The sequence below is a fragment of the Gallinula chloropus genome (genome assembly GCF_964237585.1).
Source record: "Gallinula chloropus genome assembly, chromosome: 10".
Taxonomy (NCBI): Eukaryota; Metazoa; Chordata; class Aves; order Gruiformes; family Rallidae; genus Gallinula; species Gallinula chloropus.
In genome coordinates, this window is record NC_140095.1 from 21,866,998 (window position 1) to 21,894,367 (window position 27,370).

Genomic DNA, 27,370 nt, shown 5'->3' on the forward strand with positions numbered 1-27,370 from the left:
ACACGTGCCTCTGGTCCTGCCCCGCTGCTGGTTTCCCAGAAGGGCTTTGGACAGGCAGGCTGGGTCTGTTGCCCCAACTCCCCAGCTGCAAACAGGGATGCAGAAGCCCTTTCAGAGCCCAAACTTCCCAAAGCCTCTGGGAATGGCCTCATCCACATGTACAGCAGAGCCCGATCAGGCTGGCAGCAGTGAGAGCATCGTGGGCAGGGCTCTGCCAGGAGGAGGAGGAGAAGGAGGTGATGGGAGAGGAAGGCTCTGCTTGCTGCCTTTTCCCTCAGCACTCTCTGTGTCATGACATGTGTTCTCCTTACTGGGAGTCTCCCAGTAGGAATGTGCCTCCCAGCTGGAGGTGTGGGCAGGGCTGCCCAGCCCACTGACCAATAGCCCAAGGGTTATTCCAGCCCTCCTCTCCTAAAAGGGGCCTGGGCAGTCCAGTGAGTGCCAGGGGGGAGATGCAATCAGGAGAGCACTTGATCTTTTTGCAGTCACAACACTCCTATTAAGCAAGCACTCTGTTTATACCCCTGCTAATTGGAGTAAATTGCTTTCTGCAATCAAATTGGGAAGTTGCCCTTCCGATCCTGATGTGAGCTGTGCTTCAGTACAGGATTTCCATGCCTCACCCTGCTTTTAGAGCTCTCCCTTTAATTAACTCCACGTACCCAGAGGGTTCCTGCAGCGTGGGGTCTGCAGGGCTCAGCTGCTCCCCAGGTGCCCCGCAGCAGGTTGGAGGGGTTTGGCTTTGCCTTGCATTTCTCTCTCTCCATGCCCAGCCTGTGCTCCCTGGCACATCCCTGAGGTAGAGCTGGGAAGGTTTTGGGGCTGACTTCGTTCAGCCACTAACCAGGAGCAGCACCTGGTGCTCGGGGTGGCTGGACCCTTATGGGCTCAGCAGCAGAGGAACAACTCGAATCCAGCCCACCAGGAAATTACCCTTCCAGATTAGAAATTAAGACTGTCAGGTGGGCATGAGCCATTCTCTGTGCTGTGATCACAGGTTTTCCTCTCCTCCATCCTGGGGCCTGTTTCCACTGCTGTGTTCTGAGCCGTAAGGTTACTGCATCTCCTCTCCTGCCCCTCGGGCTGTGGGCACCCCCTGGTATCTTTAGCAACAGCTGTGCCTAAAAATGAAGCCTTATCTGCAAGCAAACACCCACCTGTTTAATTTAACTCGTGGAGAGCCTGGTTTCAGGTTAAAACTGGTTTATTTTGGTGATGTTTAGGTCTATTTCAGGTTGGCATAAACCTTAAAGCACTCTCAAACTGAACTAAGGAAACACACAAATGACTTCACACCTACATGGCTGCACCAGCTGCTTTAGCTGCAGAAGACACAGCCGTGCCCATCCCTGGGGATGTGACTCCCCTTAGCTGGGAGAACTGTCTCTGGGGCAGCAGCAGGATGAAGCCGGGGGGACACACAGTGGTGGTGGGACACTGAGAGGCCAGGGTGGCTGCAGGGCTTTGCACTAGCAGCAAACAAACTAATGATAAAGTGTATTTTAAACATGATAAATGTGAGGAGGGAGGCTTGGGTCGTGTCTGTGCACCAGGAGAGCTCAGCCAGAGCCCCAGGCCCTCCCTGGCATCACTCCCTGGGCTGGTGCAGGCAAGAGCTGAGTCTCTTGGTGGCATTGGTTGGACTAATGGTCCTGGGGGCAGAAGGGTGTACATGACAGCCCCTCCAGAGCCTCAGGAGATGCAGGCATAGCTGCCCCTGTCGGTCCTGTAACCAGTGGGTGGTCAGCTGTCTGTCCTGCAAATGGCTCTTCCTGGGGCATTGGCACTCCTCAGTGGGCAGGAGAGTTTACAAGAGGGGTGGAGGGTGGCTGGGCTGGGCTGGGCTCTGCAGCCGGTGCTGGTTTGTGGGGCCAGGCGAGCCCTTGGTCTCCCTTACATCCTGGTTGTACCAACTGAGGAGTTTGGCTTCGTCCTGCAGCCTCAAATCCGAATCCAAACCCATCAATCCCACTGTAGATGTTGATGCTGAATAGGCACAGCTGGAGCTTTGGCTTCTGCTGGCGCTAAGAGCAGGTCTGGGCTGCTCATGGAGACTTGAATTCCTGTCGCTGTGGCCAGTAGTCAGAGGAGAGGAGCGGGTGGTGTTCTGGGCTGCAACTGCTCTGTGCTGTGATGACATGATCAAACCATTAAGGATCCTGCTTCTTGGGGGAAATGCAGGAATCCAAACCATCTGGTGAGTTTGTTTGTGCTTGTGTTGCCTGCCTTCGTGCCTTTGTTCATCCCTTCCAATTACTGCTTCTAAGTATAAACTTGAAACAGAGAGGAGGCTGAGCTTGTGGGGAGCATATGGACAGATGGAAAATAAACAGCACGAGGAATTCCTGCCTAATGAGCTCTTGGATGATAAGATACCACCAAAAAGAGAAAAAAAAACCCAAACAGCCTGACAGACAGAGGTCTGGGCTTCAGCTCTGCCCTGTCCCAGGAAGAAAATGTCACTGGTGGCACCCAAGGACGCTGGGGTGCAGCTTCTCTCTCCTATGGTCTACTCAGGCTCCAGCCCGCTGAGGACCCACTCGCTGCCTGTGTCGTGGGGCTCCTGCCAGCCCCAGCGGGTCTGCAGCTGGACCCTGGCTGTGGTGATGCCCTTCAGCCCCCGGCACCTCCCAGCAGAGCCGCGGCTGAGCCGGTGTCGGTCCCCGAGGCCGCCCGCCAGCGCCGGGGGCTCCACGCTGCCTTCCCGCAGGCAGCACGTGCTTCCCCTCCTGGCCCCTCTCGTTACATATGCAATTAATTACTCGAGCTGAACAACAGGAACCCGGTCCTTCCTCCTCAAGTTCAAGGTTCGCGTCTCCCTCTCTTCCTGGCAGAAGAATAGATGCTTCCTCAGGCTCCAGGCAGGGCTCACCCCGCGAGCTCCGCTGTTCGCTTGTGGTGAGGCGGCTGCTGGGATTGCTTTTGGCTGTAGAGTTGCTGATGAGCAGCTTCCCCCCCCCCCTGCAAGCCAAGGTGCTCATCTCTGCTCAGCCTGGGCACCCAGACCTGCTCCTTGGGGCTCCCCAACTTCCTCTAAGGGCTGTTAAGTCCTCCTGGAGCACACCAAAGGGCAGTGCTCCCCATCTGAGCCTGTGCATCTCAGCGCAGTGATTTGTGCCCCGGGCTCTGTCTAGGTTCAAGGAAGTGGCATTTTCCCACCCCAGTGCCAAGGGGGGACAGGGGAGGACACAAACACTGGGGCTGCTGCCTTGCTGCTTTCGTTCCCAGCTCCTTCTGCAGGGGCCCAGTGCTCCCATGGCAGAGAGTCGCAGGCACCAGTGGAGGGGCTGCCCCTGTGGTGGGCTGGGGGTGGCCGGGATGCTGCGTGTGGGTGATGGGTGTGGGAGCTGTTGGACCCTTGGGAGAGGGAACAGGCAGAGAATGTGCCAAGGGATAGAGGAGGGGTAGGGAGATGGGGGTCTTGGTGGGCAGCAATGGGTGGCAGGGAGCTGGGAAGGCAGCATGGCCAGTGGGAAAGGGAGACAAGTGGGCAAACCCCCTGAAAATCAAAGCAAGGGATGGAAATGTTCCCCTGGGGACGTGTGTAAGGGTTGAGGTGGCCTCAGCAACCATGGCAGGGCCATGCTGGGCACTGGCTGGGACTAGCTGAGGTTTGGGGGTGGGATACATCTCTGTGATCCAAAAGAGATGCTGTTCAGGGGGTGCAGCACCAGACTGTTTCCTTGCAGAGGGCAGGAATGTGGTTATAAATGCCTCTGTCACTCTCTCCTCTCTGCCAAACCGCTGTTTAGGCACTAACCCACCCTGACCAGGGCGAGGGGGCAGGTTTTGGTCCAACCCGAAAGCAATCAGTTAAAAATCAAAGCAGCCAGGACATTGTTTGTTCCCAGTTTACGTTTCTTTCCAGGGGAAATGGTGATTCTTTAATTGGCTCAGCTGGAGAAAAACCCCAGATCAAACAGCGAGTGAGCTGGAACAACAAAGGAATGTCCTGGTGTTTCTTTTTCCAAGTTTAGAAATGGAAGTCGGGGCAGCCTTGGGATTTGTGGAAATTCCTCTGTGCATTGTTAGGAGGCAGAGGAAGTGGTTTAAAGTTTAGCTACTGGATTTTGCATTGCAAAGCAGGGGCCGGTTTCCCCTTCCCCAACTCAGGTTGCCCCTGGTTTGGCTGGTGGGGCTGCCTGATGCTTTGCAGGGCGATGCCATGGACATCCACCCCCCCAGCCAAGGCTATGGGGCAAGCACCTGGAGATTGGAGGGGGGTCCTTGCTGTGCCCCCTGTCCCGCTCCAGGGGCTCTGTGATGGCAGGTGGCCTAGGAAAATAAGTGGAAACATTTTTCCATTCCTGCTGGTATTTCTTTCTTGCAGCTGCTTGGCACAATCCGAGTCGGAAAAGGTTCTTTTCAGTCCACTATCAGCTTCCCCAAGAACTTGTCCCATTCCTACAGGAGGCTGTAGGTGTAGGTCACACTTTGAAATATTTACTCCCAGTTTCCCAAAGCTGCTGGGGTCACAGGATGACAAAAAGCCCTACAAGCCCCCCAGGTAGTTTATAAATACATTGGGAAGGGTGGGGGAAGCGAAGAGAGACCCTGGTTTAAACCACAAGTGCTCCTTGTTCTTCCTGTGGCAGCCTGGATGTTTCGTTGGTGGGTTTTGGTAGGGTTTGGGGGGTGGTTTTGGGCAGCATGCCCATGTGGCTGGAGGGTAGAGCCTGTTCCCCACTGGCCAGGCTGGAGTCAAGGGAGGTAGGGAATGGGATGGGATGCGCCATCCCTGCAGGAAGCAAGAGCCCCATTGGCTCCTGCCAAGAAAAACCTCTCCAGGACGCCCTCCCGCCCTGCTGAGGCTGGAGGGTTTCACTCCATCGCAGCCCCACTCTCTCCCAGGGTGTTACTGGCCTGTGAGGGCTATTCCAGATCGAGGGTGGGGATGGCCCCTTCCCCCGTGGCCACGCTCTGGTGTCTGGATGCTTTACAGCTGTCAGCCCTCGCTGCTGGCAGCTGGGGTGATGCCCTGGGGGTTCAGAGGCAGGCACAGGTCTCTGAGCCCCCCTGGCAGCTGCCTGCACAGAGCTGCCCCATCCAGCACCACGTTACCCTTCACATGCAGACACTGTGTCCTGTGTCAGGGCTGAGTGTGTTGCCCACCCAACCCCTGCCCAGGCTCTCAGGGGGCTTTCCCCAGACCAGGCAGGGTGTTGGTGTGGCTGTGCCAAGTCCCACCAGGGTTCCTCTGTCCCCCTGTGCTCCCCAGAGCATCTCCCACCCCGGACCTGCTCCGGCTCTGCAGCTCATCCCAGGGCACAAGCCCTCTGCCCCAGGCAGGGCTCTTGAGGGATGAGCAAGGGGGATTTTGGGGTTTTTTTGGTTTTTCCCTAATCATCTCATGCCCGTGGGCTCTGCTGGAGGGCAGCAGCATTGCAGCTCTTTCCAGACCAAAGCCATCCCCACACAAAGGTGCCCCGTAGAACCATAGAATCCCAGCCTGGGATGGGTTGGAAGGGACCCCAAGGGTCACAGAGCTCCAGCCCCCTGCCACAGGCAGGGACACCAACCTCCAGGCCTGGAGCTACACAAGGTTGCCCAGGGCCCCATCCAACCTGGCCTTGAACACCCCCAGGGATGGAGCACCCACCCCCTCTCTGGGCAGCCCCTTCCAGCCCCTCACCACTCTCTCTGCAAAGAACTTCCCCCCAATATCCAATTTAAACTTTCCCTTCTCCAGCTTCACTCCATCCCCCTTGTCCTGTGCCCCAGAGTGGCTCTTCCCACCACAATGCTCTTGCTCCTCACTGATTCCATCACACCAGATGGTTTGTTAATGGGTGTTTTTACACATATACATATTTATTTCTATACATAGTAGATTTTTGTTGTTCTGACGTTTTAATGCCACTTCTTCCAACGGCCAGTGAATTGCTCTGGAAGCTAATGGGAAACAGTGTGACATTTTTGCGTGTTTTGGGCTGTTTTGGCTTTCAGGAGGCTTCTCATGGAAGGGACAAGGCAGAGCTGCGAGAGGAAACGCTGCGTGTGTGTGTTTGCGCCGGGGACCCAGCCCAGGGCTCATCCCCAGCCGATGCAGGGAGCTGCTCTTTGTTTCGCAGGGGAGTGAAGTGCCGGGATGAGGAAGCCCTGGGGGGATGAGCGGCACCTATTGTTTTATTCATGCTCTCTGGCAGCTCTGCCTGTCCCAGCGCCCACCACATGCGCTGCCTCACCGAGCCACTGGGGCTGGGGGGGGTGTGGTGGGGGTTTGGTGCCGGGGACCCACGCCGGGGTTTTACCCCAGGGGACTGGTGTGAGTCTGGGACTGGGGCATGGCTGGGGTGGCAGGGCTGGCCCAGCAGCTGGCACAAGCTCGGTGCCTCCAGCCAGGGTCTCTGGCAGTGCCACCCACGTGCCCGTGTCATGCGGGCGATGCCACCCCATCCTCTCCCTTCCTGAGGAGGCAGGAGATGCGGCTTCGGGTGGGCGAGTGAGTTTCCAGCACTCCTACTGTGGGATTAATGGGGCACCGGTTCTGTGTGGAGCAGGGGAAAGAAGCAAATGAACACCAGGAGGGGGAGGGTGGGTTTGTGTGCAGACAGTGCTCCTGTGGTGGGAACAGCCAGTGAGGCTGATGCTCAGTGCCAGGGGTGCCTGTGCCCACACCTGCTGCTGGTGGCCGGGGATGGGGCTCGTGAACACGGCAGCTCCCTGCAGATGTGAGGAGGATGATGATGGGGTTGTGGGCAGGGTTATGGCATGGGGCTCCCAGGCTCTATTCTCAGTTACTGTGCCACTGATAGGGTACTGAAACAACTGACAGTGAATGAACTTGCCCGTCCCAGCCCCCTGGAAACTGTAACCTGTGAGGATGCTGCAGGTATCTACCTGGGTTTGGGTTTATTTGTAATACTCCTGAGGGAATGGAGAGGCTTCTGGAATGTTTCCCAAGGACTGCCAGTCTGTAGGGAGGTTTCAAGTGGTGCTGCCAGCCCTTCCCCAAACACACACCTGCACCCACAGCATTGGGTGTCTCTGGGCACGGGGCTGGATGCTCTGGCTGTGCCTGTGCTACACCAGCCCCACTGAGGAGCCAGGAGCCACCACACAGGATTTGATGCTGTGCACAGGGGTGAAGGAGGCTTTCTTGACATAAAATGGCCCAACTTTCTGAATGACTCAGCCCAAATGAAAAATTCAGCTCCAGACACCCATCTCATGGAGACATGGGACCCACTTTGGGTCCAGTGGGGTTTGGCACCCATGAGATGCTCTGCTCCTTCTGCAGTTGTTTGCACTGCTACAAAAATAGCTGTAAAAATCCTGGTTGGGTTCCTCTCCACATCCCACACCATTCATGCTGGAATCCTTTTTTTGTTGGTGCTTCTTCCTCATTAGCAGCAGGGTCCCTGCCTGTCCCCCCTCCTGGGCTCCTCTGACTGGGATGCCAGGGAGATGCTACAGGTGATGAAAGGGGCTGCTGAGGCATGTCCCCCATTAGTGCAAACATAAAACTATCGCACTCTGGGTCGACATGTCAGGGTTTTCAGCTCCCTTGTTTCTTCCAAAGGGTGTAATTTTGGGGGTAGCCCTTTTGTTGGAGCATAATCATTATTACAATAATCTTATTTCCAGTGCTTGTGGTGTGGAAACCAAGAAATCCAGAGGGAAGGGGAAAGCTGTTTTGTGAACTGCCAGGAGCAGAACCTCCAGTGGAGGTGTGCTGTGAGAGCCCCCCACTCACAGGACCTGCTCCAGGCAGAGGACACAGCTCCTGCTCCCAGCTGTCCTTCCTCTGAAGCTCTAGGAATCAAGGAAGGGCTCACTGGCCAGTGGTGTTTCCCCAGGAAAAAGGCAAAGGAGGGAATTTTGGCAGTAAACCCACCAGACTGTGTCTCTCTTGGGCTTTCTAGGCTGTGTTGTGTCGAGGTGCTGAGCAGGGCTGTGTGCTCCTGAAGCCTGGGGGTTGCCTTCTGCTGTCAAGGGCCATTACAGAGCATCTGATGATGCCACTTTTATCTCCACATGCCAAGAAGGTTCTGGAAGTCCCTAAATAGGTACATGTGTTTAGCTGGTGATTTACTTGCAGCCTGGATGAGCTGTTCAAGGCTGGCCCTTGTTTGGGTGGCTCCTCTCAAAGCCTCCTGAGGCTGTTGTGTGAGGCTGTCACCTAAGTATCCACAGAGACTGGCTGCTCCTTGTTCTAGTTTGTGCATCCAGGTTTTAACCAGGGGGTGTGGGCTGAGCACCCTTCCCTGGGGTTACAGGTGGCGTTTCCACAGCCCTGAGCAGGGGCTGGTGGGCTCTGTGCCGTCCCCCAAACCCATCAGTGACCTTGGCTCTGGAGTCAGAGCACGGCGTGGGGTGTCACTGGAGGTGCGTGCTGGCATGATGTGTGGGTGCCCCAGCACCCCAGCACGGTGGGGCACTCTGAATGGAGCAGAATGGGTGCACTGGGAGAGGCTCAGAACGCTGAGATTAAAAAGGAGTTAAATTTAAGAAAGAAAATCCTCCTTTGCTGAAGGGAGTAAGGAAAAGGAGGATGGGGAGAAGTTGTTTGTTAATAACAAAGAATGAGCTTTGACAAAGACCTCGTGTCCAAAGCTCTTTAACTTTTCCTGGCATCCCCCATCCATTCCATTGTTAAGCCCTTGGAGAGCAGCGCCCGGCCGAGGCGCTGGGTGATCTCATCGCCCAGGCTGCTGCAGGCGCCTCTGTTTACACGCCTCCCAGCCTTGGCTCCTCAGATTTGGTTTCTGACTTTGAAGGGGGGGAAAAAAAAAAAAAGAATAAAAGGAAAAAATAAAAATAGAAGAAATCTTTCATTTGTGCAGCATCTTCCCCTCCCCCCACCCAGGCCCTGGGCTCTGGGGCTGTGAGGAAAATAGCACCTCGGTGGTTTGTGAGGAGAGGATGGACCACAGCGGATTCCCACAGTTTGTAAGAGGAGACAGGAAGGCCGTGGTGACTCATAAACACTAACAGATTCTGTGTATGAGTTTCTCTTTGTTGTTTGTTATCCTTAATTTTCATGGTTTTTCCTTCTTTTGAGCCTGTTTGTGTATTTGAGGCGATGCCATCCTTCTGTCAGGACGCTGTGTGTGTGGTTCCCACACAGCAGCAGGGTTGTCTGCCCTCAGGGAATAAAAAAAGCACCCAGTGGAAAGCCCTGAGGGCTCCGTTCGGGGCCACATCCTGAGGTGGGAGACAGTGGGGCAGTGAGAAGGGGCAGCAGGGATGTTTCCCCAGCGTGTGTCAGCTTTGCACCACGGAGGTCCAGACCTCACGAAGGCTGCACGCAGAGCTCCCCACTTGAAGAACCCTAAACCCATCACTTCTTGGCTGGTCTCACAGTGCTGGGAGGGTAAAGGGCACCATGCTGGTGTTTAACCATCCCTCCCATGGTGGCTGTGCCTACCATGGCTCTGGGCACTGCACCGGGCACTCAGCCCTGGCTTCTCTGGAAGCACCTGAAGGTTGGTGCAGCTCTGTGCTGAGGAAGGCTTGGTGGGGAGCTGGTTGTCCCAGATGAGGTGGCAGAGGTTCAGAATTAATTTTAAAATGATCCTAAACCCTTGTCAGAGGGATGGGATGAGGTTCCCTTAAATTCATGGGGTCCTTATTGCTTTGTGAGGACGTGTGTTGTCGAAGCATCCCACCTGACATGGGTGCCTGTTTCTTCTTCCCCTTGCCCTCCCACCAAAACCTCTCCCTCTCCTGCTGCTGCGATGTCTGTGAGCTGATACCCACGCTTCATCTGGGAGCTGTGGAGGGTTTAATGCTGCTGGGAAGCCAGCACACCACAGGGTGTGTAGAAGCCGCTTTTCAGATTTCATTGATACAAGGTATTATTTAATCAAGTGACACAGCAGCTGGATACAGGGTGAAATCCCTGCCTGTGGGGAGCAGCTCCTGGCTGTCAGTGTGTCCCCACACAGGCACTGGCCTGAAAGGCCCCTTCACGCTCTCCTCTGGATTCCAGGACAATAACAGCACAGCTGTTTAAATACACCCCAAGCTCCAGAAAAGCACAAGTAAGCACTAAACTTTCCCAAGGTGGCTGAGTAATCTTGTTTGCCTTAGCGTTTCAGCCCCCCAATTACCCAGGAGAAGGATATTGCCTCTTTAAACAGAGTTCAAAAAGCCCAAGAATTTTTTATAAATAGCTCACATCCTCCCGATAACAACCAGGCTGCTATTTATTGCCCACTTCCCCCCAGACAGACAGGTCGCAGCATTTAAAACTGCACTTCCCATGAAATCCAGGGGAACTTGGGTTTCCAGGTTCCTACAATTGTTTGCTGCCCAGTGTTTCCTCTGCAGCCTGCAGCGTTCGGCCAGGCTGAGCCTGGAAAGGAGCGGGCTGAGGGATGGTTAAGGTGTATTGCTGCCTCACTGGGGCCCTAACTCCTGTTTTCTGCTCCTTTCTTTGGGACTGGCAGAAAAGCCCATCACTTCCCAGCAGCATGGGGTCTTTCCAAACCATGCTTTCACCTCCAGGTGCAGTGAAGCTCTCTCTGGCTTTAATTCACATCCTCACCTTGGTGCTGGTGAGCTGGGATTTCTCCCACCTGCTATTCAGAGCAGCTGAATCCCACTTGGATAGGCACGAGCTCCCCACTGAAAGGTGTTTGGGCTTCACTTAGCAGCAGATACAGGCACCCATGTAAAGGGAAAGACTGACTTTGATAGTTGTGTCTGTAAGGATTCCCTGCAGGGCTATGGGGAGAGCCTTGGAGCTGTTTGCAATAGCACAGCAGTGATGAGGTGCTGCGGAGGGATGGGGCAGCTGGGGGAAACAGAACCATGACTCCTCATGCTCCAACGTGAGAGATGATGGAAGTGTGGGATTGGTGGGGCCCAAGGCACTTTGGGCCATAGTAGGGTCTAAAGAGGAAAGTCTGTGCTGACAGCTCGCTGGCTTTGTTGCAAGTGTGTGTTCCCATTGTCATGTCTTTGGGCAAGATGGCCCTGCTGAAGAGCCAACGTGAACTGTTTCCTTCCCAGCTCAGAATCACAGGGTTGGAAAAGCCCTTTGAGCTCATCGAGTCCAACTGTCCCTGTCCTGTGCTAAACCAGATCCCTGAGCACCTCATCTCCCCTCTGTTAAACACCCCCAGGGGTGGGGACTCAGCCCCTCCCTGGGCAGCCTGTGCCACAGCCCCACAACTCTGCCAGGGAAGAACTTTGCCCTCCCAGCTGAGCTGACCCTGCCCTGGGGCAGCTTGAGCCCATTGCCCCTTGTCCCAGCTCCTGTCCCCTGGCTGAAGAGACTATTGCCCACCTCTCTACAACCTCCCTTCAGGTAGCTGTAGTCAGGACAATTGTTAGTGGAGGATTTTGCTGCTCCATGGCGCAGTCGGATGCTGCAGTGAGGTAATTGAAGTGATGTGGGGCAGAACATCCCAGCTTCCTGCTCTGAGAATATCCCGTTTGTGATTAGGAAAACCCAGTTACATAACCACCTCACATAATCACAGACACACCTGGTGCTGCTCTGAGCGTGGGGTTATGCTTTATTCATATGGATTTCTTCATGCATAAATTCCTATTTGCTCCCTGTTGTAAGGGGAGAGAAGCGTCAGGGAAAGCTGCAGTGCAGTGGGGAGCACACATCCCCACCTCCCCTCCATCGAGGTAAACAGCAAAACAAACTGTTCCTTGCTGTCTGTTGAGAAATTCCTGGCTCCTTGTGCTTGGGAGCACAAACCCAGGTGGGATGTGATGAGAGTGAGAGATGCTGGGAGGGTGCCCGCCCTGGGGCTGATGCAGGTTGGTGGGGTGATGATCCGGCAGAAGTGGACAGAAACATTAGAGACTGGAACCCCTGGCTGCTGGGTTCAGAGCCCCCATGCTGTGCCCTTTGCTGTTTTCTGGGGGGGGTTGCTGTGGAGGGGTGGGCTCTGAGTCCCGACCGTTGTTCAGCCCAAGCCCAGGTGATATAGATGCATCTGTCTTGACACCAGGGACACCCAAAGATTATGGTTTGCGTTTTTATTGTAAAAAGTCTCATGAAGAATAGTTCCCCAGCTCGTGCTGCTGACTGCTGTTCCTCAGCTTGCTGGTTGGGTTGTTTTCAACCTGCCATAACAACCCCTGGAAGCCTTGGTGTGCCCAGGGCTGCTTTACCTGAGACCATGATAGGCTCTGGTGGCCCTGACATGACCAGTGGCTTCTGTGGACCCCCTCCACCTCTGCTTCAAAACCTGGTGTCTAACTTGGGGCCCTGGACTCTGTTCAGGCCATGGGTGCCACTCTGCATCAGAGCCGAGCCCCGAGCTCGATGGGGTGTGAGAGGAGGGGTGAGACCCACATCTCCCAGCTGAAAGGTGCTGCCTTGACCTTTCTATCCACCTTATTGCCCCCAACAGGAAGCACCCTCCTCGGGTGGGAGCGCAGGTGCCCTCTGAAGGGTCGTGGTCGCTCTGGGCTCTTTGAGGAGATCCCTGAAGCTTTACAGCACTGGGGGAGGGGGGCTGGGAGCGGGCAGCCCAGGCCCTCCCGCCTCACACAGGAGGTTATTGTCCTGAGGAAGTAAAACAAGATGTGAAGGCAATTTATCTTCCCCCTGACCATTTGTCTGCTGCTCACAAAAGGCCAAACCTCATCCATCCCTAGGTGACATGTGCTGGTCTGGACCCCTGCGAGGAGCCAGCTCCCGGGCACGGGGCTCGCCCCCCTGGGCAGAGCTGCTGTCAGGCTTGTTCACACACTGCTGGCATCTAAGCCCAGTGAGAGAAATTATTGATTACTGGGGAAGAAGGCATGGGGGAGGTGGTCTGAGCGTGGGAGCAGCGCAGCCCTCCCATGCCGCAGCTGGGCTCGTGCCTGCCGTGCTTCCCCCAGCATCACACCTGGCAAGCTGAGAAAGGAAAGCTCCTGTACCAGTGCCATGATCACAGAGGAGGATCTGCTGCCTTTCATTCACCTTTTTTTGTTGTTGTTTTTTAATTTAAAGACAGCCCAGACCTTGAATCCCTTACCTAGTGTCCCTGCGAGGTGCTCACGGGGGCAACGGCACCGACTGATTCCCCTCTTGCTCCGTGCAGGTGTCTTTGTGTCTGTGTTGGTGTGTGAACACACGCTGGGACACGTGTGTGATTGCAAAGAGGTAGTGAGTTCCCTGACTGGAGAAGCTTGGGCAGGCTGGTGCTGATGTCCCCAACAAGCTGCACGTGGGGGACGGGTTCTGCCTTGGTCCCAGGGCTGAGAGCAAGTGGTGCTGTGCACATGGCTGGGAAGGGTTGGATCCTGCTGGGAAGGGCTGGATCCTGCTGGGAGGGTGCTGAGCGAGCCCTGCACAGCCCAAGCCCCAGCTTTCAAACTGGGCATGTGATGCTGCTGCAGTTCCTGCCTTTTCCTGGATCACCCTGTGCCTATTGTTCCCTGGGCTCTCTCACCATGGAAGAATGCGTCCCGCTGCCCAGGCAGAGCAGCCCACCTCGGAGCTGCCAGGGGATAAAAAGCCCCATCTTCAGGGCTTTAGTTTGTGGTGTGAAGCTGTGGGATTCCATGTTTGGCTGCGAAGTTGGATGCAGCTTTTCCCCTGTCCCCTTCCCTGGCTGCCGAGTCTCATCTCATGGAGGGTGGGGTTTTTAACCCCTCAGCTCAGTGTGTTCATTAAATGCATATTTTAGCAAAATAGCTTTAAAGGAAGTGTCAAAATGAGCTTTTCATCTCCTTTCCATAAGTTATGACCCGCTCAGAATTGCTGCTTTGCCTGATGGAACTAGAAATTCCCTTTTCCCAGTCTGACCTCCCAGAGCTGTGGCTGCTCCAGACCCCACAGTGAACTGGGGAGTCTGGTACCCTTCTATCTCTCTCTCTGCCATCTTATAACAGGGGCTTGTGGTGCTGGAATTGGTTTCCTTCAGTGGTCACTTACTGAAAATGGTGTAAAAAATGATTTTAAAAAGGGTGATAATTCTGATTGAGAAAATATTACTTGCACATCCATTAGTCAAACCAACAGGAGAGCTCTGGCTTGGTTCCCACAGAGACCCGCAGACACCGAGTTGGTGTTTCTAAAGCTTTATGTGCAAGACATCAGCCAGTGTTGCCAAACTCTCATTTAAATTTATACATCCTGGTTCAGCATGTTAAATAAAGCCCAACCCCAGCCACCACCAGCATAACCAATTCACCACCAGCAGCGTAACCAATTCAGCATCTTCTCATCGCACATTTTCTGTCACCAGATGCCATGACCCATACAGTGCATTATTGTCCCTTTATCTGATCTGGTGACTGATCAGCATCATTGTTTCAATAAGATGATTTCAGGGCAGGTGAAGTGCTCAGGTTGCCTCTGCAGGTGACACAAGCACACCGTGTCTTCTAATGAGTCACCGCTCCGTAGCGCCTGCGAGTAAATAACAGGGATGGGGAAAAATAACCTGGATAATCTATTTTTAGCCATTTACTGTGACTCTGGTGACACATGAGGCAGCAGCCAAAGCTGGGGGGTGAGGCAGGGTGGTGTGTGCTGGTGTCTGGGAGTGTGGATGCTCCGAATCCGCCCCCGTGGTGCCTGTTGCTGGTGTCGGGCTGTAGGAGCAGCTTGGGGTTTTCTCTCTAAGGATAAATCACTGTGAGGGAGAGGGTGCCTGGCTCTTTGATGAGGTGGCTGTGTGTGAGCAGCCGCTTGTGTGAGCAACTTGGTGCTGTCCTTGGCTCTGTGCTTGGTGCCCCCTGCCCCACGTGCTGCCAGGAATGGGGCTGGGGTCTGCATCCTGCCTCGTGGTACCCACCTGTGGGAGAGGCTTGGGTACGGCTGTAGCTGCAGGGAGCTGGTGGTGATGGCAATGTGGGGAGAGTTTCTAATGACTTGGGGAAGCGAGGAGGGGGTCTTCAGTCTCCTCCTGCTCCCCATGTGCAGTGGTGTCCCTAATCCTAGGTGGCAGGTGTGAGTGGGTGATGGTGGGATGCAGGCAGCTGAAATGTGTGCAAGCACAGTAAAGCCTGGAGCTCCCCTCCCCTCCTCTCCCAGAGACTCATAAATTATGAAAATGACACCTGCCTGGGGCCGCGTGCTCATTGTGTCAGGAGCATCTGGATGAGCACAGGAGGCAGCTGCAGGAGGCAGAGCCCTCCTGGCCACCTCCAACAGCCATCCCTGGGACGTGTGGTCCGACCGTGCTCATCCCGTCGGTGTGGTTGTGGCTCCTGAGCAGTCAAGTCTCCCTGGCATGTTTTAGAGGAGGAGGGAAGGAGTTAATTGCTCCTGCAAGTGTACAGAGTGGGACAGGCTGGTGGAGGAGCTAGCTCTTCCCACTGCAGGTGAATTGCAGGGTATTTATGGGATGTGCACCCTGACACCCAGGCCATGGGGCTCAACAGCCTCAGCATCACCTTGGGGCCCTCAGCTGGAATAAAAGGGGGCCAGAGAGCATCCCACTGAGGGCCACATGTCTTTGGGGCTCCAGTGGCAGCCAGGCTCCCCTTGTCCTGGCTCTGTCAGTGCGGGAGCTCCCCACCATGCCAGGGGCTCAGGGTGCCCCTTTCCCCGGGGGGCTTGTGATGTGGTTGCAGCCACACAGGGGGTATCCCATCATCAGTGGGCTGTATTGGGGTCTGTGAGTCCTGTTTGGGTGAGGGGTGTCTGCACCCATGTGCTGGTATGTTGCCTGTGTCCCACCTGGGACTCCCTCGATCACTCCGGTGTGGGTAGTATCAGGCAGCTGACTGGGGGTGCCTCCTGCTTGTATTGTTAGAGCAATTGCCATAAACATTCTTTGAGACTTCTTTTTTCTTTTAAATAACCACAAGAGCCATTTGTATATTTAACAATATATATTTATATATATATATAATTTCTAGATCAGTACATTCATCAGTACTTGTTTTTCTTCACAAACAGAAGAACTCTTACAATAGTAGACTTTCTAAAATAAATACTATTAAAATAGAGCTTCAAAATAAATATTCTATACAAAGAAAACCTTCTGTGGTAACTTTTCAGGGTGTGTATGTGGTGGGGTGGTAACAGGAGAGAGGGGAAACCTTTGTCAGCGTGTCTGAGAGTGGGAGGAGAGGAGGAATACCCAGTGCTGCCAAAGGGCAAGGGCTGGGCTGGGGGGAAAGCTGGTGCCTGGGAGCAGTGATGTGAATTTAGTAGCCACTCCTGGCACCCGTCAGGCTCTGGGACTGATGGTGCCATAAGGGTTTAATTGGCTGATGAAGCCACCCTGCTGCTGGTGAGCTCCAGCCAGGGATGTGGCATCACCAGCACCCTGTGAAGTCACCTCTTCCGACTCTCCAGGGCTTTGCTCCTGTGAGTGGGCAGAGGACAAAGCCCAGCAATGACCCTGCTGCAGCAATTAGGAGTTCAGGGTGGGAAAGCTGAAGTGCCCTGACATCCTCCTCCTCCTCCAGAGCTGCTCTGCGGTGGCACAGTGCCTGTCCCAGAGGAACCTGCCCTCCCCTCCCCTCTTGCCTTTGTGGTCCCATCGTGCTGGAGAGCACATGTCACACCCTGGGTTTGTGCTAATTAGCAGCTGTTCATCAGTTTGCAAGGGGGACAGGACCTGCAAGGGGGTGGCCAGAGCTGCCGCCTCTGTGCCCGCGCCGGGGCCGAGGGTACAGGGCACCATGCCCGTGCCTGTGGTACGTCTGAGGGGTGGCAGGAGACCCAAGTACCTTAAAAAAGGGGTTGGAGGAACAGAGGTGTTGGGATGGGGGAAGAGAGGGGAATCAAGACATTATTGACCGGAGACATACCCTCCGTGGCAGAGCCCCCGCTTCGGCCGACACCGAGCCCTTCCAGGCCCCCCACAAAGAGCCCAGCCGCCTCCCTGCCGTGCCCGGGGCTGGGAGCTGATGGAGCAGAGCCTGCCCGCTGCGCTGGGGGCTCCAGGGAGGGATGCTCTGCTACATTTACCACTGCTCTAACACATCCACTAACGCTGTACAGCCTCCCGGCGTGGGACAGGCTTACACCATAGCAGGACTTCTATATTAAAAGAAACCAACAGAGAAATAGTTTACAGCTATGTACAGTGGGAGGGGATCCGCAGGGGCTTGCTGGGTGTATATACATGAGTGTAGATTGGCACGGTGGTGACCGCTCCAGCGCCGGGTTTGCTTGCAAGGACCATGCGTCTCAAGCCACAGGCTTTGCTAGTGCAGGTTTTTAGCACAGATCCCCCAGGAGCAGCCAAGGACAGAGGGTCACAAAGGCAAAACAACCGTTGGTGGAGGCCGTTTGGATAGGTGTGGTCCCAGCAGAGGAGGGCAGCAGGTACAGACCCCTCCTCCTGTGCTTTCCAGCCTGTTTGCATCTTAGGGAAATCACTTCTCTTATTAAATACAACACCTTATACATTCAACCAACAGCTCAGCTAGCTTGGGGTTGGTTCTCCTTTTACCCTTTCCTGTCACATTTGTGCAAGACAATATATACAGCTCTGGATTCCCACCTGCTTCCTTCTTTCTGGTGTCCCCATATAGCCAACACAAGGATAAATGACAGGAGTCTGGTGACAGACGTAGCATCCCTTTTCCCAGGGTTTATCAAATACAAGCTAGCAAATGTTATAAATATAGAGAGTTTGTTGTGGGTTTTCACTTTTTTTAAATTCCCCATTCAATAAATATCTACAATTAAGTTTAACTAAGCTCCAAGTCATCCAGGTTTAAGGAATTCTGAAAACAAAAAGACTCCAGCGCTCCTGCCAACCCCTCACAGCAACTGTACTGCAACCAAGCCAGTGGGGTTCCTGGAAATGCTACATGAGCTCTGCCTATTGCTTCTCTAACGAGAGATGACATTTCACTGTCACTGCTGTGCACTGACTGAGGAAACTTCCTCCAATTAAGAGAAAAAAGAGAGAGACACTAATGAGTTTTCTGCATGCAACAAGTACCTACCTCCTGATTACGGTGTTGCATGTTTGGACAATAGGGTTTTTCTTATTTAGCACCTTGTAGTTGCCAAGCAAAAGGGGGTTCCTGCATCTTCAGGGGGTGCAGAGCTGGCCCTCAGATGAGCATGTGGACAAAGCCAATGGTACTCACTTACTGAAAGCTGTGGGCATGTTCCTTAAATACGCTCTCTTCCCTCCCCTGGCTTCCCCTAGCATCTGTTAACACTGAAAGCATTCTGGACATTCAGAAGGACACACTTTTGTACAGCAGCAATGGAGATGGGGGAATGGGCTGTACTTCAGCAAACCCCATTCTTCCCCAAGACCAAAAAAAATAATTAAAATCTTAATGTTTGATGAGCAAAGAAGAGCTTGTTCCAGGAGAGGAGGTACTGAATCGATATCCCTATAAAAATACACCTGTGCACCTGTGTGTACCTTATGCTTAAGTTTCTGTGGCTTCTGAACACAGTGTGAGAAGTTTAGAGGAACAAACACTGAGTGTCTTCACTGGGGGGGTGAGTTAAGACCCCCTTGGCTCCCCCCTGGTGGGGTGAGCGCACGCAGCGGGGAAGTGGGGCTCAGCCAACATCCTTCTGGGATGGAGCAGGGTCGTACTGTCGGTGTAGAACTAATATTCCTACAGATCAGCTTAGGGCAGAGCAGGGCAGTGTGTGTGCTACTGCCTGAACACAGCCTGCCACTGCTCCTCCCCGTCAGGGAGCATCCCTGCTACCACCTAGCTGTTAAAAACAGGGTCCAAATCAACATGGCCAGCTGGGCCCAAAGAAAGAAATAATCTTAATGTTAGAGAGACCCTTAAACAACCAAACTGGATCTTTCTTCCTGGCTCAAAATCTGAGGGACACGGGAGGCGACCGGCCCTTCTACTGGTGTGCAGGTGGGGAAGGAGGGAGCTGACCCATCCCCTTCCACAGGCTGATGGCAGCAAAGCAGTTTGGCAGGAAGGTGAAACCAAGCAGCCCACCCTGAGTGCGAATCCAAGGCAGGTTTCTGCAGCTGGGAGTGGGTATTGCTTGTGCAGCCGTGCCTGCCAAGCGAGCAGTTAGTGGGTCCTGTGGTGTGCAGGCATGGGGTGGGGGGCAGCCATCTGGCAGCCCCAGGAGTCTGTAAGCAGCTGTACTTCATGATCTACGTAGGTTTTTCAGCCTTCACTCTGAGTCATTAAGATTCTTCCTTTGGCCCCTTTCTGTTTCAATTCTGACCAGTTCCATCCAAAACCCTGAATACCCCAAAGTGCTTCAGTTTGTGGGAACAGTCGCTTCTGCTTTCTCCGAAGGCAAAAGGCTAACGTTATCCTCAGAACACAGGTTGTGAAAAAGAGCCCAGGCCACCCCAACCATCAAAAGGGCTTCTCTGCCCTGCTGCCTTTGCCCTCCGGCAGCGCCTTGCAGATGACACTGTTTGTGTTTTTGCATCTGCATCCGGGCCGGCTCACGTGGTCGTAGCATCTCTGGGACAGCTTGACGCAGCCGGTGGCTGGCAGGTAGCAGAGCAAGCACGGGAGCACCAGGGACAGGGCGCTCATGAAGGACCAGCGGGCGCAGCAGTTTGAGTGGGAGCAGGAGCAGGGGTGGTCGGCACAGGTCCCCTCGTCGTCCTCGTTGGTGCAGTGGTAGAAGACGCCCTTGACGAGACACATGCAGGTGGAGTAGTTGACCAGGTTCTGTGCCGAGCAGAGGCACTCTTGGTTGCACACCCAGCAGGAGGGCAGAGTCCGGGGCAGCGCACACTCCTTGCACTTGCATTTCCCACAGGCTTCGCACAGCAGAAAGTGCTTGTCCAGTTCCTGAGACACGGGTCCCTTCAGGTCCAGGGGTTTGCAGTTAATCACCTTGGGCTGGATGCGAACCGCTCTGGGGGAGGACTGCTCGGCCACGGGGGCCGGGGCCATGTGGTCCAAGAGCCTTTGGTCTGAAGATGTGCTGCTGCTGCTGCTGATGGAGCTGGGGCGCCCGCTGAACGAAATCCAGGGGTGGGTGACATCCTGCTCGCAGCGCTGCAGGTGCTGGTTGGTCAAGACCAGTTCATGGGGGGCTCGGGGGCGCTTCTGGGCTGCCAGCTGGGAAGCAGTGGGGTTGTCTGTGTAGTCGTTTTCTATGTGGGTGGTCTTCATTTGGTCGATGGGCAAGATGGTGAGCGGGTGCTGCAGCCGCCCATAGGGGATCCGACTGTCCAGCAAGGGCTGGACCATCACAGAGTTGGGGACAACAGTGATGTTGTGGGGAACCCGGGGCTCCATTGATAAAGCAGTCTGGTTACTGGTGGAAAACCTGTCCTGAAGAATCCTGGGGGGAGGAAAGGAGAAAGAAAAGGGGTGGGGAACAGAAAGGTCACATCATTATTGAGTTACCCTGCAACCCAGCCTGAACAGGGCTCTTTGCTGAGGTGGTTATTATGCAGAAGGTCTCATAAGGTCAACTTGTGCCCAAGGGAGTCAGAGCCCTTGCTCAGGTGTAAAGTGCATCACTCCTCCTTTGCTACTGTGTTCTGCTCCCTAACCTTGGCCCTGTACAGCTCCTCCAGTCCCTGGCAGGCACTGGTTCCTGTGGGCTTCTGAATTGCCTGCTCATGATTTTTACTGAGGGAAAGCCCATCTTAGTGTTCCCAGTGTATATTCATAGGGGAGTTTGTCAGCAGACTGCCTGAAATGACTTATTTATGGTGTGGGGGTTTTCCCAATTGACCCTGATCCCTATAGAAACCCCTGGCACAAAACTGTGGCTCGAGGGAGTGTTGGGCTGGCACAAAGATGCTCTGGAGCACGGGGCTGGGCACTTGTCCTTGCTAACCCAGACTCTGCCTACAGGAGAGTGGCTCAGCATCAGCAAGGAAGTGTCCTGTGTCCATTGGGAGCTGCTGCTGGTTTCAAAGGCTGCTTTCAACCCTCCCATGGGAGGTGGGGGTTCTTGCTCCACAGCCCGGTTGCAAACTGGGGGGTGGGAGCAGATGGGTGCAGCTCACAGGGATGCACGTGGGCCAGACCTGCTCTGTCATCTCATGCAGGTAATTAAGCACTCTTCATCAAAACACTTAAGCAGACCAACATTCAGCCCAAGTGCTGTTTACTGGCTGTCCTGGCTAAGCCGCCTCTTGCCGCAGTCTCTAATTTCATGGAAGGAGTGCAATTTCTCCTGGAGGCCATCCAGAGATTCTGCAGGACAAGAAACCACAGGAAGTAACTAAACTTAAATCAAAGAACGGAAACGGCTCCGTTCAAATTTAGAAAGTGCACATTGTTTTCTAGTAGATGTGCCATTTCCTCACTGGGTGACCTTTATTCATAAATAATATGATGTCGGGGATGGGTTTAAAGCACCAGTGAGAGAGGCTGCAGAGCCAGTCGTGGGCCAGGCTGGGGATGGGGGGGGAAGCTTCTGGTATCAAGAAAAAGGAAATGGTGAACAGCTTAAGGCACTGCCAGTTGTTTGTGTTCAGAAAACAAATTAACCTTTTCCAGCAGCATGACAGAGTTTAATGTTACAGCGGCCTGGGAAGGAAAGTCAGGGGGAAAAACTGCAGCCAAGTCAAGAAAAGAACTGGAACCAAGAAGTGTGGGTGCAAGTCGATTTTTTTACTGAAGAGTTGTGGGGCTGTGGCACAGGCTGCCCGGGGGGGGCTGAGTCCCCACCCCTGGGGGTGTTTAACAGAGGGGAGATGAGGTGCTCAGGGAGCTGGGTCAGCACAGGACAGGGACAATTGGACTCGATGGGTTTAAAGGGCTTTTCTAACCTGGTGACTGAGTGACTGCATGCAGCCCCCCTGCAAAAGCACAGCCCCCCTCCAAACTGAACACACCGCTACAAAAGCTGGACCCTGAACTAATTAACCAGGCACTTCAGGAAGGAGACAGGGAAGTGGCTTATTACCCACCGAAGAAAATGCTACTGGGGTGCACTACAGTGTTTGTAAGTCGTTGCTTTGATCGAGCACTCTGCATCCGCGGGGCCGAAACCGAACCTGGCCGTTGCCCTGAGGTGGGCAGGAGCCGGGGCTGGCGGGGGCAGCGGGACGGGGCAGCGAGGCGCGGCCAGCGCGGCACACGCCGCCTCGGCGCGGGGCACCGCGTCCTGCCCGCCCCGCTCCCCTTGTCCGCGGGCGAGGCGCGCAGCAAGAGGTGCTTTACCCAGCAGCAATGCTGCTGACTGTCATGCAGTCCTGCTGCTGCTCCTCAGCACCAGTTAAAATTATCTGCTGCGGCTCAGCCACTCATGCAAATGCTTTCCCCCCCTCATTATTCATAGCTCGTTGACATCCTGACTGAAAAACAAGGAGGTTTTACAGTAGCTATTCCTTTTTCTTGGTTCTGGTTTTTTTTAAAGCAGTGATTCTGGCAATTTCAGGCATGCAGAGGGGTAAGAATTCAATTTTCTTTTGTCCATCAGCATCCAGTGTCACGACATCAGAGTCACTGCTGCGAGGCAGAGCTGGGCAGAGCAGCAGCTCGGTGCTGGGCGTGTGCAGGAGCACTCGGATCTCGCTGTTTGTCTGTTGGGTGGTTTTTATAAGGAGAGAGATGCAGCTGCCTTGGCTGCCAGGACTAAGTGCAGCAGAGCTGATACTCGCTGGAAGGTAGCTGGAGGAAATGGTGGCACTGAAGGATGCTACAAGCCTGGTCCCTCATGTCACCCGCAGCGCTGCCGTCACCACCTCTCCCTCGTCTTTAAAGACCCCCCAGCACAGGGCTCTGTGTTCTGCCCTGAGCTCAGTCCCGCTTGTCACCAAGGCCCTGGAGCCTGGACTGTCCACAGCAGGCTTAGACGGGACCTGGGGGCCACTGGTTATTTTGGGGCACACCAGCACAGGTGGTGAGGAGAGCAGGTTCACCCTTAGGCAGCATCCGCCGCCTCTGTCAATGCAGCGAGGCTGCTCGGATGCTGATTTTCCCTGGCATGTGGGGCACCCTGAGGTTGTTCTGCACCCTCACAGCACCACACGGGGAGGCCCTCAGCCCAGCATGGAGAGCAGCACCCCAGAGATGGGAGCTGCACCCCCGAGTTGGCATGTAGGCAGTGTGCACCATCCGCAATGGTCCAGAGCTAGCGATGGCACCGGGCAGAAGCTACGCGGTCAGGCTGATGTGGGGAAGGATTATAGGCACCTTTAAACCACCCAACCCCTGGTACTTGGGCATGGCCATGCCAGGCAGACATTAAAGATGCTTTAACCAACACCAGAGTTAATTATCACAGCAAGGAGATGAACCCTGGGCTAAGCACCACGCTCTGGGATGGTTCCTGCTGAAAATCATCCATCAGCCTTCCCCATTGTAACGCTGTTCCAAACTGCCTTCTTAAGGGCACCTCGTTCTGCAGAGAAAGGGGACTGGAAGCCCTGAGGTGGTGAACTCAGAGACCCTGCAGGTATTTGGGCACAGGATCTACCTGGATAAAATCTCTGGAATGAAGACACCCAGACAAGACAAGACCCAGACAAGACCCAGCTCTGGTGATTCCCAGACCCCAGCTCTGGACAGAACATTGCTCTTGCTGCAGACCACCTTTAACACACCACAGATACACCCCACACCAGGTTTTGGTGCTAGTGCTACACATGCTCCTTCGACTTTTGCCCTGCCTTCTCACTCCAGAGCAGAAGGTTTCCACAGCCAACTGCTGTCACTTAAGCTACACAAATTTCTGGTGTTTAGGGACTTTTCCAAGGACCGTGACTGTGTTGCTGCTGATGGCCTTGTCAGCTGAAGTTTCAGCAGTGAAATAAGATTGCTGGAGACAGATTCAGGTCAAACACCTCCAATACTGAACTAGAGCGTGAGCTGCGTGGCATTTGCTCTGCCAGGAGGTTCTCCTGCTCTGGGATCTGCCCCGATGACAGTGATGACAATATTTTATGGTCTGGTTGCTTCAGTTTTGGTGTCTGTTGCTTCCACTGGCACACGCCTCGTGCTGGTTCTGCTTTAAGCTTTACGTCTGCATCCCATGAGGAGAAAGACTTGAGCCAGAAGCCCTGGGTAGCTCTGTACATACACAGCACCCCATCTCCCATGGCAAAGAAGAAGAGTCCAGGGAAGTTCTCAGGTGCTGCCGGATCAGGAGCAAGTCAAGAAGCCAGACTGCTCCCAGCAAGTCTTCCAGGCTGGGGTGTGCCTGGCTGGGTACATGGATGGACCCTGGCGACTTCCCTGGACGTTGCCCAAAGGCATCAGAACTTGGCCTTTTTTGGTGTTCCCCAGAGGAAGATCTGCAGCTGCAGCCAGTCTGAAACTGGTCCAGGATGAGGGGAACAATGAAGCGAGTCATCCTTTGACACACAGTCAGTTTGCAGGCAGATGTGAGGACGCCAGATACTCCTGCAAACAATCAGGAGGCTAAGATGCCCGTCCCTTCAGCAGCAGGAAAGCTCATCCCCACTGCAGGAGGGGGACATGGTGCCCTCCTTCACCTCCCCTCCTCACCAGGAACCCGTTATGCACAAGGGGTGTTTGGCAGCACAGATGACATCACTGTGAGCGGCACCATCGGTACCTTAGAAACTACAACACCTCAGAGTCAGTGTTTGGGGTGACCTGGCAGAGCTTAAGACCAAGCAAGAGGACAAGAGCTGAAGTGTTTAACCTTGGGACTCTTGCCTTGGCTCCCAAGGCCTGTGCAGGTCAGCAAGGAGGGGGCAGAGAGGGCACCTGCATCTTGCAGTTACTGGTGTTGGCTCAGGTGATGGAGTGACCTAACCCAGCATGCAGCACGTGGACCTGGCTGCTGTGCACCTGAACCAGCCCTGGGTGAAGTGGTGACAAAGCTGGGTGACTGTGCCAGGCAAGGAAGGCAGGAAAGAACAGGCTGAGCTGTCCATCTCCTCCTGTAGTCAGTGTCTGAAGCTGCCCAGGCAGCCACGCTGGCTGACAGAGAAGGGGATGGTTACTAGGGCTGAGCACCAAACCCCTAAGGAAGAACCTTCCTGCTACTGGGCTCATCCGCTGCGCTCGGACAGGGCTGAGGTTTGTGATGCTGGGTTGGGAACAGACCTTCTCCTCCTGGCACAGTTGGGGGCTGCTAGACACAAAACTGCCCAGACTGAACAGATTTCATGTAGCAAGAGGTGTCATTTGAAGAAAATTGTGGATTAAAAAGATAATAAGAGATGACAATAATAAAAGAGAATAGAAAGTTTAGGGCATTTCAGCACCGTAACTTTGCAAAAGCCACAGAAGTTTATGCAGTGACTTCGTTGAGCACGACACTAACCCAGCCTGACTGTAAATTGCATTTTAATTGAGGAAAAAATGCCATAAGGAATATTTGTGAACACGATGACCAGTAGTTACAGACAGACTATAGCTCTGAGGTGGGCACAAAGTCACTGGGTGCAACTGTGCAGGTGATTTTCTGAAAGTAAATGGGAAGAAAAATTCCTGAGTGTGTTCTTCCAGCAGGATTTATTCCTTCCTTCCAGGCAGGTGGAACAGCAGAGTTCTTTTCACAGCAGAAACGTCAACAAACTCCCATGTAGGGAAAACGTCTCTTCCCCCCTGCCATCCAGGGGCGGTAGGGCTGCTCACCACCTACAATTTGCAAGTCAAAATATACTTCCCTCCAAGGGAGTAGAATGGGATTCCAAAGGCAAGTTCCTAAGTGTGCTGCAGTGCTTGTTTCATCCCCTCATCAAGGTATTGCCAGCTTCAAATTACTATTGTACTAGATAATTACCAGTCCCAGAGTTGTAGGAAACCGACTGTTATTTCAAAGTGTTTTGGGATTATTTCAGGCTTGAAAGTTTTTGTAAGATTCTTTAGTCACATGAAATGAAAACAAAAGTAATCTCATGTTTTAAGAGGATTTTGGACTACATAATTTCATAGAAAGCTATATCCTTGCAGGCAATTCCCTAAGAAAGTCACATAAACCCCCAGGAAACTCCATCTCATTAATGTCTTCAGAACACTACTTGAAGCAACAAGGTTCCAGTGTCTTCATTTCCAGGGTGGGGTTGGGTAACTTGTCTTCCAGTTACTGAAAAACTAAATGGATCCTGACTTAAATACCTGGTGAATGCAGACATATAAAATATTTATAGCTGTCTCAGCTACTTAATAGTTAATAATTTTAATAAGTTCTTTCTCACATGTTTAACAACATTCCAGATGTAAGTGGGAACAGAAGAATAATGAGAATAGGGACTCCAGAGTCCAGAATTGTGTCCTACATGGAGGCAACCCTGCAAATCCTGGCCCTGGTGTGATGCTGAGACATCCCCAGTGCCACAGGCCTGGTGAAGTCAGCAGGAATATGGGAAACGTGCTCCCACACCCCACCTCCTGCCCACCCTGCTGCAGGTACCAGGTGTCACAGCTTCGCCCAACACATTTCTGAGGGATGCAGAAAATTTCCCTGTGAGATCACAACATGCCAACACCTGGACTCAGCCTGAACTATTGGTAACAAGAGCCCCAAACGTGGTGTCTGGAGCATGTTTGCTATCAGAAGGACCACCAGTATGATCAGAGAAGAAACGTGGCCACTGACAACTCCTTCTATCCTTTGTCAGCTGCAGGTCCTGGATCAGGGGGCACTTTACCTCCTTCCAATGAATTGCACCTTAGTTACACCTCACGAGCAGCCTGAAGGTCAGGGAAGAGCTTTAGCCTGGGCAAACCTCAAGGTCCCTTCCAACCCCTACAGTCCTGTGATTTCTAGCAGAGAAAAACCAAACCTGACTTTTCAGTAAGAATTCTTGATCACAGGTTTCCAGGAATTTTCCAAGTATTGAAACATCACAAGCTTTAGTGAAGAAGAGATGGGACTAGAGAGAGATGAAAGGCCAAGCCCTGGATGCCAGTGGGAGTCGTGCACTGGGGCTGCATGATGGCCTGAACTCACCTCATTCTTCTGCAGGTCAGTGATGACCACGGGATAGACCAGAGACATCCAAATCTTGTCACCTACCAGCCAGGTCACACCTACTGGTTACTACGATCCCAGACCTGTTGTTACCCACGTGCAAGCTGAATTACAGTCTCTGGAGGAGATGTGACAGGCACCTCATAGAGGGTCACATATGGGCAGCAACAATGGCAGTGAGTGTCCTGCAGAAAGCTGCCTGTTTTCTCTGCTTAATGGGACAGGGGAATTTCTGAACCAATTGGGCAACAGGAAGAAAGCAAAGAGACCAATAGAACCTTTACTGACAGAGATGATCACAGTGGAAAGCACTGTGCTTTGAAGGAGCATCACATCAAGGGAGCCCAATATTCCAAGGCCTGTGTGAGTCCCACCACTCAGGAGTGACAGTGACTGGTGCAAGATTCCTGATTTCTCGTTGCTTTTAGAGCAAATGTGGTTCTTCTCTCTCCTCTGGTGGTGTGGTTACATAGTCTAGAAGACCTTATGTAGAGAGTGCTGATCATGGCTGCATCACATGCTGGGACACACACACAAATCTCACCTTGTTGGTGTCCTGGTGAGGCCAGGACTCACCAGCAATGTACAGCTCTTTGGAGGAGAGGGAGATACCCAGGACACACATGGAAAACGAAGCCAGGGTACCTGGGATCTGACCTGGCTATCAACAAGCACTTG

At 53.7% G+C, this 27,370-nt stretch overlaps 1 protein-coding gene across 1 annotated transcript; it reads right to left on the reverse strand.

Moving 5' to 3' along the window:
* Positions 1-19,179: 19,179 nt before the first annotated feature.
* SPRY4 (sprouty RTK signaling antagonist 4) lies at positions 19,180-20,079 on the reverse strand (the record flags this gene model as incomplete). The annotated part of the gene is made up of 1 exon (XM_084268587.1): positions 19,180-20,079. The coding sequence occupies one exon, from the start codon at positions 20,077-20,079 to the stop codon at positions 19,180-19,182; it is 900 nt and encodes a 299-aa protein (XP_084124713.1).
* Positions 20,080-27,370: the final 7,291 nt, after the last annotated feature.